General features: G+C 37.2%; 2 protein-coding genes across 3 annotated transcripts; one reads left to right on the top strand and one right to left on the bottom strand.

Annotated features, from left to right (window-relative positions):
• Positions 1 to 364: 364 nt before the first annotated feature.
• Positions 365 to 4955, bottom strand: LOC107552585 (polyubiquitin-B-like). Of its 2 annotated transcripts, XM_016234493.1 has the most exons (3): positions 4865 to 4955; positions 753 to 1206; positions 365 to 524 (listed from the first exon to the last, which is right to left on the bottom strand). In XM_016234493.1, exons 2-3 carry the CDS (start codon positions 1204 to 1206, stop codon positions 511 to 513), a joined length of 468 nt encoding a protein of 155 aa, XP_016089979.1. In that variant the 5' UTR covers positions 4865 to 4955; the 3' UTR covers positions 365 to 510. The 2 variants fall into 2 exon arrangements, with proteins under 2 accessions (XP_016089979.1, XP_016089978.1); XM_016234492.1 differs by having other exon boundaries at positions 366 to 1206; positions 4865 to 4954.
• A 2584-nt stretch (positions 4956 to 7539) lies between these two features.
• cenpv (centromere protein V) lies at positions 7540 to 9720 on the top strand. Its single transcript, XM_016234494.1, has 5 exons — positions 7540 to 7721; positions 7952 to 8050; positions 8577 to 8646; positions 8777 to 8891; positions 9075 to 9720. Exons 1-5 carry the CDS (start codon positions 7696 to 7698, stop codon positions 9209 to 9211), a joined length of 447 nt encoding a protein of 148 aa, XP_016089980.1. The 5' UTR covers positions 7540 to 7695; the 3' UTR covers positions 9212 to 9720.
• The last annotated feature ends 37 nt before the right edge of the window (positions 9721 to 9757 follow it).

Below are 9757 nucleotides of genomic sequence, written 5' to 3' on the forward strand. Positions count from 1 at the left end.
ATGACTTGCAGTCCCTTTTGCATGCTACAGCATAATCCTGTGCTTGGTGTCCTTTTTTGAGAATAAAACCAATGTCCCATTTCACTCATTTAAAACTTTTTTTTTTTTTTACCAGATATTGTACTAGCAGTGCACAAAGACAAGGAAACGATCATACATTTCAATGCTTTTATTTAGTCATTTTGAACATAAAAAACAGGTGGAAAAAAAAAATGTTTGGAAAAGTACCCGGGTTTAGTAAAAAAATACGGGGAGAGTAGGGGGCAAAGTGGTGAGTGCATGAACAGGGGATAATATTGTACTAGCAGTGCACAAAGACAAGGAAACGATCATACATTTCAATGCTTTTATTTAGTCATTTTGAACATAAAAAACAGGTGGAAAAAAAAAAAGTGTTGGAAAATGTACCTGGATTCAGTAATAAAGTACGGAGAGAGTAGGGGACAATGTGGTGAGTGCATGAACAGGGGATACTGAAAGAATTAAATGTCCATTTCTGAGATTGTCAGTTTAAATATCTGAACCTCCCCTGAGACGCAGCACCAGATGCAAGGTGGACTCTTTCTGGATGTTGTAGTCAGACAGTGTGCGACCATCTTCCAGCTGTTTGCCAGCAAAGATCAGCCTCTGCTGGTCAGGGGGAATGCCTTCTTTGTCCTGGATCTTTGCCTTTACGTTCTCAATGGTGTCACTGGGCTCAACCTCAAGGGTGATTGTCTTGCCAGTGAGAGTCTTGACGAAGATCTGCATGCCTCCCCTGAGACGCAGCACCAGATGCAAGGTGGACTCTTTCTGGATGTTGTAGTCAGACAGTGTGCGACCATCTTCCAGCTGTTTGCCAGCAAAGATCAGCCTCTGCTGATCAGGGGGAATGCCTTCTTTGTCCTGGATCTTTGCCTTGACGTTCTCAATGGTGTCACTGGGCTCAACCTCAAGGGTGATTGTCTTGCCAGTGAGAGTCTTGACGAAGTTTTGCTTGCCTCCCCTGAGACGCAATACCAGATGCAAGGTGGACTCTTTCTGGATGTTGTAGTCAGACAGTGTGCGACCATCTTCCAGCTGTTTGCCAGCAAAGATCAGCCTCTGCTGATCAGGGGGAATGCCTTCTTTGTCCTGGATCTTTGCCTTTACGTTCTCAATGGTGTCGCTTGGCTCGACCTCAAGGGTGATGGTCTTGCCAGTGAGGGTTTTGACAAAGATCTGCATCTATAAACAAAACAAAAAATATATATATATATTTATATATTAGGGGTTGTAATTTACCGGTGTCTAACGATTTAACGGCGCAACAGGGGGCATTGCCCCTCACTCGGACTATCACTCAAGACGATTGTGAAAATAGATTTTATTTTTGAAATATAATTTTAAAAAAATAAAAAAAAAGTTGCCAAATGCATAGGCTTTCTAGCGTTAATATGATGCTACTATAGCAACAATTTAGGACAGTCCGTTTCACATTCGCATTTTAATTGTTACATCTGACACACAAACTTTCCGCGCAAGTGGTTCAACTAAGAATGCAGCACCCCGAGTAAGCTAAAAGGTATGATGAAATAATTCTTTAATGTTTAATAGAGGGCTAGATGGTCGTAGTTAGTTGATTTTGCGGTATTGTTATTTTTTGTTGCCGTTCCAGCTTAAAATTATGCATCTGTTAAATGGGTCGCAATGAATGCGTTATGTTAGAGAATCGGTCGCATTAAGCTTGCGTTTCATTGTAAAGCAGACACAATTAAGTATTTCTGGTGGTTGTGGTGGTATCACTTGTCTGTATTTGTGGTAAAACTGCTGCCCAAGACATTATTTCCTAGATGTCAGATTTTCGAATTTGTTGCTTATGCAATTTTGTTTTATTCAATAGCAACTCTGCCATCTGTATTTGCTGAGTACCTTTTAGTAAGGTCATTCACTCAAAACATTTCTCATTCCACTGAGGTACTTTTCCCATTGCATTTCAAACTAAATGCGCTATGGACGTCTTTGAATGCTGCGCTCGTCTCAGGTCTTTATAGCAGCTTGTCGCGCATAATACATAATTCTAAAACACGGCTCTCAAGTTCAAAGAACTTTAGCTTCTAAAAACAAGTCTCTAGACCTTGCGGTCAAAAAATAAAAAACAAACTGACTGACCCGTCTTGCGACCAAAACACTATCTGTGTGAACCCAGTGTTCTAATAGTAGCGGGCAGGTTTGTTTACGGTCCGACAAATATGTGAACGGGCCACATATGTTTTTTTTTTTACTTTGTGCTACGTCATCGCCCCCTTTCGTTACACCTCAGCCACCCCCTCATCAGTGCTGCGCTGGCTCGGTATTTACATCATAGTTAAGCAATATCACGAGCAATAGGCTAAGTGCAATATCACACGAGTGCAAATGTGATACTGATCTTATACAACAGTTCAGTAAGTTAATATTGTGTTATTTTAGACAATGTTGTCTGTTTTGCTAAATTTTGCCAATGAAAATATAAAGACATAGCAGAACTGTTCATCTACACAGCGGCATTTCATTTCTTAAAGGGTTAGTTCACCCAAAAATGAAAATTAACTTGTGTTTTACTTAACCTCGAAGCATCCTAGGTGTACATGACTCTTCTTTCAGACGAATCCAGTCACCTAGGATGCTTCGAGGGCAAGTAAAAAAAAAAAAAAAATTTGAGGTAAACTAACCCTTTAATGCACGTTTTGAACAAATTGGGTGACCCATTTGGCGCATTCAACCATTGGCGCGTTGGATTTGAAGCCACACTGCACAGACCGATTGGTGTATGACATCAAAGGCCAGCGAGAGCAATTCAAAAGCATAAGGAGCCGTCTGCTCTCTATAGCCCTCACAGTACTTTGATGTCACACACCGATCGGTCTGATGGTGATGATCCGCTTCAAGTCGAACAAGCCTAATGATTCAATGGACCGTTCATAACAATAACAAAATATTTCTTGCTGAAGCTACTTTTTGTAATGTCTATTTGATGCTTTACACAACGACTTTAAATGATCTTTTGGGAGTAATTTCTCAGCCAAATTTGATGTGCAATTAATTTGTGATTAATTAATCGCCACATCATGTAATTAATTATATTAATTTTTAATAGCTTACCAGCCCTAATATACATCTCATCAACCATGCATCAACTAATTTAAAACTATCCGAAAACATTAATTTACAGCAAAATGAAAGCAGAGAGGGTTGCACGCTAAATCGAAATGGAATCGAGATCGCAAATCGACAGTGAAGCACGGTTCTGTGATCAGCAGTAAATCTCCATCCAAAGGCCAGAGGGCGCTCTCGCACTGAAACTCCAAATAAGCCTCGCAGAAGAACTGCAGCTGAATAAACAGAAGATTCAACTGCTTTCATTGATTCAACGTGACTAATAAACATGTTATTATTATAATTTTCATTAAAATACAAGTATATTTATAATGCAATGCCTTTATCACTGCTTAAATACTATGAAATGTTGCGTGCCTTATTCTGTGTAAGAAGTCACATCATCTCACAGAAGGATTTATTTCAAACACTTGACCGACATTATGAAGTGAGTTTGGAGTAAAAATTTGTTATTAAATGTGGTATTTTCACATGCTTTCAGATGGAGCAGCATTTACTTCACAGAGCCATAGTTCACTGAGAAGCTATGCAAACAGCTGTCATTATCGCGAACGATTTCTTCGATTTCAGAATCGCGCAAAAAAATAAACTGCGATTTTTTTTTTTGCGTAACTTGTCAGTGAACTACGGTTATGTGTAGTAAATTCTGCTCCATCTGAAAGCACGTGATGATGATTTCCTGCTGATTACAGAACCGGCATTACTGTCAGAATGCGCATGACAAATCACATTCGATTAATCGTGCAGCCCTAGCAGAGATCATAGATGAATGCTTTAGGCTTCTGAAAGATTTACTAAACGCCACACAAAACTCCAAAGAAATCCAGCTTGATTGTGATAGCACTATGCTCTAGCAAGTTAAGTATTTAACTGCACCTCACTTGCGTTGGTCAACCAGAAAAGTTTGAAGGCAGCTCTGTCAACCACAAATAATGGCACGAATTCAGGGCAGAACTAACATTTTGTTCTGGGGGGTTGGCCTTACATAATCAATTTATCACGGTTTACTACACTATTAGCATGACTTAATTTAATTGATACATTCGGTTTTTATTTTCTCACTTTAATATAAAAAGCATTTGCTTAAATAAGAGTAACGTTAACATGATTAAACAGTGATACGGTACCCTTAACCAGAAGGACTTTATTTCAACGTTTTTTTCCCCTTAATTTTTACTTTTTAACGATTTTCCCGAAAGACAATTTTGAGACTGGCAGTGGAAAATGACAAACGTAAGTACTTGCTAAAAGTACCTGCTAAACGGTCGTCTTATATTATTATTATATCCTACATATCAAAATATAACATACTCGGTTATCTAAAAAAAAATAATCTGAAATAATTTTCAAAAAGTAAATAAACGACAGCAGAACTACGAGAGGTTTTGTTTTATTTAAAAACTGTACTGCGCAACACCATACAACCTTTCTCTAACATGGCGGCGTTACAGTAACATCCGGGCTCTTTGTTCACAGTGCACTATGATTCAGCAAAAATACATCTGATACCCGATCGTAAAGCACGAATATAATAACTTCACAAATAAGTAGCAAACACATCCATTTTGTAACGTAACCTTTGATGTTACGCTTCTAACTCGGATTAAAAGAATTGTGAATTACAGCTTAATTTGTTTTAGACATCTAAAAAAGACCGACAAGAATCAATACAATACAACAACACATTAAGAACGTATTCTTAAAGTCTTGAATAATATTATCAAACCAATTGGATGTTCGTTCTCACCTTTTAGAAAAGCTTGTAGACGTTTGATATTTCTTCTGAAAATGTACGCGTCCTCTTCTTCGTAGAAAAACCTGCCGCTGACCGCGAGCGCGGCTGTATTTATACAAACCCAGGGGAGTGACGTTTATGGGACATCACATGACAAGATCCTTCCGCTGTCAAAACTTCTGTTTGTTAAAACGTTCAAATATGCTTTCAAACTAAAGATTTATATGATGTTTTTTTAGAAATGACATGCTTTGTATATGTATTTTAAATGTATAATTATTATCACAAAGTATCAAGAAAGGAAGTCAGAATATGCTAGAATGGGCTGGCCTTTGGAACACCCTTCAGGCAGTGATTGGCTGGTTGTGTTGTTTGTTCGCTTTGCGGCGATTCAGTCGTTTGGAATCTGGGCCAGGCAAAGAGTAGGGCTGTGTCATACAGTGATAACACAAATAGAATAGTCTGGAAGATTTCATATTCTTAAATCAGTCTTGCTAATAATTGTATCAAAAACTACAATCCCTTGTTAAAGTTATGGGACCAGTTATGCATGTTTTTGTGTTTTTAAAGCATAATTATAGCCCAGAAATGACAGGCTTTTGTCCCCAAAATAGTATTTGCTCAAAAACATGGTTTGTTAACCAAAATCAGCTTCACTGTAGCTGTGTTTCCATGAAGTACATTGTGTTTTAGCCTAGGCTTTACAGAGTTGTGTCAACCAGCACGCTTAATATAGAATGCAATGTGTGATAGATGGCATTGCTTTGAAACAAGTTGGCCTCAGACATGCTGCCTGCAGTATCTGTTGCAGCAGTGTAGGTCATTTTCTCTGGCTAAGTTAACAGACATTCACCACTGTTACAAAGTAGGACCTGACTTATAAATAAAGTGATGGGATTTTGTTAGCTTTACTTTGTTAGTCTTGGCACTATCCTCTGTTATTACAGAAAGGTGTAATGCTAAAGTTATAATTTTCATGGCTTCATTCAATTTTCTATACTCTACATAATATGGTTTGGTCAGAAATCTGTTATTTCCCATGTGACTTTGTGTTGCCATGGCAAAAGACAAGCATGCATGGACAAAACTACAAACAAGATGAACCAGCTCTAAATTTGTTCTGAAGTTTCCCCGATGTATTGCTGGTTACCACCTGTTGTAAGCAGTTTGTTTCTTTTACCAGAACGTACAGTACTGTGGGTGTGATGTTAAAATAAAATAGGCTACCATAAAATAATTACTCAAGATGATTAAACATTAACTGGCTTGGACTTCAAAAGGAGACTGTAATGTGAAACCGCTCTTTGAACCTTGTTTATCTGGACAGTCATCCACTTAGTGGATTAGTATCATTGTGGAATCAGGCCCCTGTTCCGTCTTCCGGGAGCATGAACAGCTGCTGCAAGATTATCTAGATCACCCAACTAAGCAAGTTTTCTTGAAAACTGAGGGGTGGGGGAGATTTTACATTTAGACTTATTTCACTTCTTAAACAGGTAAAAGTTTAAGAAGAAAACCAGGACAAGATAGTGATCTTTAAGATGGTGTCATCAGTTTGTTTTTAGGATTATAGATATGGTCTCGTCTGCTGTTACATTTGGGTCTCCATCTTAACTCAGTGACACTTGGCACTTGAAAGTGATCTAATAATATCACGAGTTGGTCAGCATTTATGTTAATATAAATTTGAGATCTCTATTTTACCTCACTGCTCTTCTAAAGTGATAATGTCATTTGTAGTGTTTTTGCTTTATGTTCTTAAAAGCAAAGATGTGCTTTCTATTGAAGGAAAAGTTTTCCAAGGAAATTACAGGAAATACATAACATAAACGTCACTAGAAATTTCCTGGTTATCATTGCCTGACCCGTGCTGATACATATCACATGATTTGCCACATCACTGAACTCAAAAGACTTTGTTCAGATCTAGATCTTGCGTACCTTGAACTTTCAGGAGGCTGGAAATGTTCAATATATTCCTGCCTGTAATTTAATCTGTTATTAACACCAGACGATACAAATACAGGATGTTAAGAAATAAGCTGTAATGCTAATATTTATATAACTTGCCTATGTTTAAAGTTTCGCCATATTGTTTGAATATCTTTGTCAATGACGGAAGACTTTTGGCATCACATCACATTTGACTGATGTTCACATTCACATCACATTTGACTGATTGACTAATGTTCATAGACCATCTGTATTATGTCATTTTTTTGGTCATTTAGTCATTTATCAGATGCTTTTATCCAAAGCGACTTACAAATGAGGACAACAGAAGCAATCAATTGTAGTATTAAAACAACTAAAAACAGATCCAAAACTAAAAGCTACAACTTTAGAAATACTACCTATACACATTTAAAAAAATAAAGAGATTGAATAAAAAAAATTCTAAACTTAACATTTAAATGAAAAACAACAAACAAAGCTAAAAACAATTCAAAATATTAAAGAACAAAAGGTATGAGTATAATAATGATTCTAACATAACACTAAGGCAAACATGTATACATGACTTATTTATATTTATGCAATACAGTTCAGCCTGTTTCGAAGAAAACAGGTTTTCCTGCTCTGCTGTTATCCTGGACTTTGTCTGGGCTTGTATTACAACAGCTGAACGGGTGGAACCAGATGACGCCGAGGGCAAAATGAGCTGGTTGAGGCATGTGACCCAGCCACTCAACAGTGGTTGTTCTGTTTTGCAAGCAGTAGTGATGGTTATCAACAAAGTATGGAATGTTCTACAGGAGAGCATGACTTAACAGTTTAAACCGGTTAGGTTGAAGACGACAAGCAACCAGTTTACCATACATTAAGTTAGAGGTGCTAAGCGAATGGCGCACTTAACTAAAGACAAAAGGTAGGCTATAAGTAACCTTATCTTTCCCTGCGTCATGAAAAGAGAGTTCGACATTAAACACAAAATACACGGGTGTTTATCTTTGCCTATCCCAACTAAAAAACAATCCCTTAAATAATTACATTTTAAATAACTATATTGAACTAAAGTCCCTTGATCGCATACATTGGTAAGTACATTAGCCAATGAGGTACAGATCGTCTGAAGTACTTGTCAACTTGTTTTTCCAGGGAGCGTGATGGTCTTGTGAAACACACCGGAGGTTGCCACTGTGGCGCGGTGCGTTTTGAGGTGTGGAGCGCTCCAGATTTACACGTGTTCAGTTGCAAGTAAGGACCATCTACAGCCAATTAACACACTCCCAGAACAATGGTCAAAACGTGTGATTGTGTGATCACGTGGATGGCTTTCTGAATACTTTGCAGTGGAAAGTGTCATCTGGGTCATTCGAAGAAATGGGGGTATTTTACATAATGGAAAGCCTTAAATCATTCTGTTAGGCAAAGAATGTCTTTAAATGTTAATGCCATCAGTGTCACGGCACTACGAGGTAAAATATAGTGTTGATGCTGATATTTCTACAAATAGCCTATTCATTTGTAAATAATCAGTTGTTTACAAATCATGATGATGTTATCTATTTCAAATGGACAGACGTAGGACGAAAATGTGATAAAAATTATGTTATTATGATTATCATATGATTGTGAGTTGTATTTATGAAATTGTACATCAGAGATGCTAGATACAAGTTGGTGTCAGCTTTTCATAGTTAGTCATTGTTTTCATATAAGAGACTAAAGTCCCCTTTCCATGAGGTAACCCACCTGATTGTTTCACTTTCTTGTGTCTCAGTTGCAGTATTTGTACAAAGAAACAGAATCTCCACTTCATTGTGCCAAAATCCCAGTTCACCTTGCTGCAGGTATGGGATTTGAAGCATGTACACTGGAGCTCTAGAGGCTGGATGTTTGGTGTAGAATAGATGAAGAGTGTAAAATACATTTGTTCAGAATGCAGATAATCCTAAATCATACAATTATCACGTTTCTTAGGGATCAGACAACATAACCACATACACATTTAATACACACATGGCCAAGCACACGTTCTGCACAACGTGTGGTGTCCAGAGTTTCTACACGCCACGTTCCAACCCTGATGGATTTGGTGAGTTGATCAGAAAGCTTTTTGGATGTTTTATTTGATTAGTTAATTTTTACTGCATGCAAATTGATTATAGACGCAGTACCTTGCTTTCTACTAAATTATTCATTTTATTGTTGAAGAAAAATGTTTGCTCTGTTATATGTGTGTCTTTTTACAAGTTAGAAATCTGCCATGTGTTTACAGGTGTGACACCTCACTGTTTGGACCCTGGAACAGTGAGCAGTGTCACTGTAGAAGACTTCTGTGGGCAGAACTGGGAGGAAAGTATGCAGAAGCATCAAACTATAAGAAGTATGTCAAAACAAACAACAGACACATGACTCACTGTTTCTATTGGTCAACTAAGCTCTAAGACTAAATTGTACTCTCCTGCTTCTCAAGGCAGTTTTAATGATATATTAGTGACACCATGAATCAAACTCAAGGTTTTGTGACTTTTAAGGACACATACTGTATATGCTAATGTACTCCAAATTGTTGACAAAATTCACTTGAACAGATATAAACATTTACAATAAATATTTATTTTCTGAGAAACTGGACCAAAAATATTCATGAATCATCTTGTACACACAGATTTTTTGAAATAGCTTATTTTAGTCTAGAATGAAAACATCATCTCCCTCTAAATTATATATTGCTTCCTTAAGAAATGTATCAACAGACATATATGAAAAAAATATGTAGCAAAACTGAATCATAGTAATATAGATATTTGTGAGAACTTGATGAAGATTGTTGAATGATATATACCCATGTTTGCATTGTGTTAATGTCTGTTTGTATTGAGGGTGTCGGCTAAGAGGAAACCTAATAAAAATTAATTTATCAAAACAAAAACAAAAATCTGTCTTTTTTTCCCTCTA

The sequence above is a fragment of the Sinocyclocheilus grahami genome, unplaced genomic scaffold (assembly GCF_001515645.1).
Source record: "Sinocyclocheilus grahami isolate Dianchi unplaced genomic scaffold, SAMN03320097.WGS_v1.1 scaffold453.1, whole genome shotgun sequence".
Classification (NCBI taxonomy): domain Eukaryota; kingdom Metazoa; phylum Chordata; class Actinopteri; order Cypriniformes; family Cyprinidae; genus Sinocyclocheilus; species Sinocyclocheilus grahami.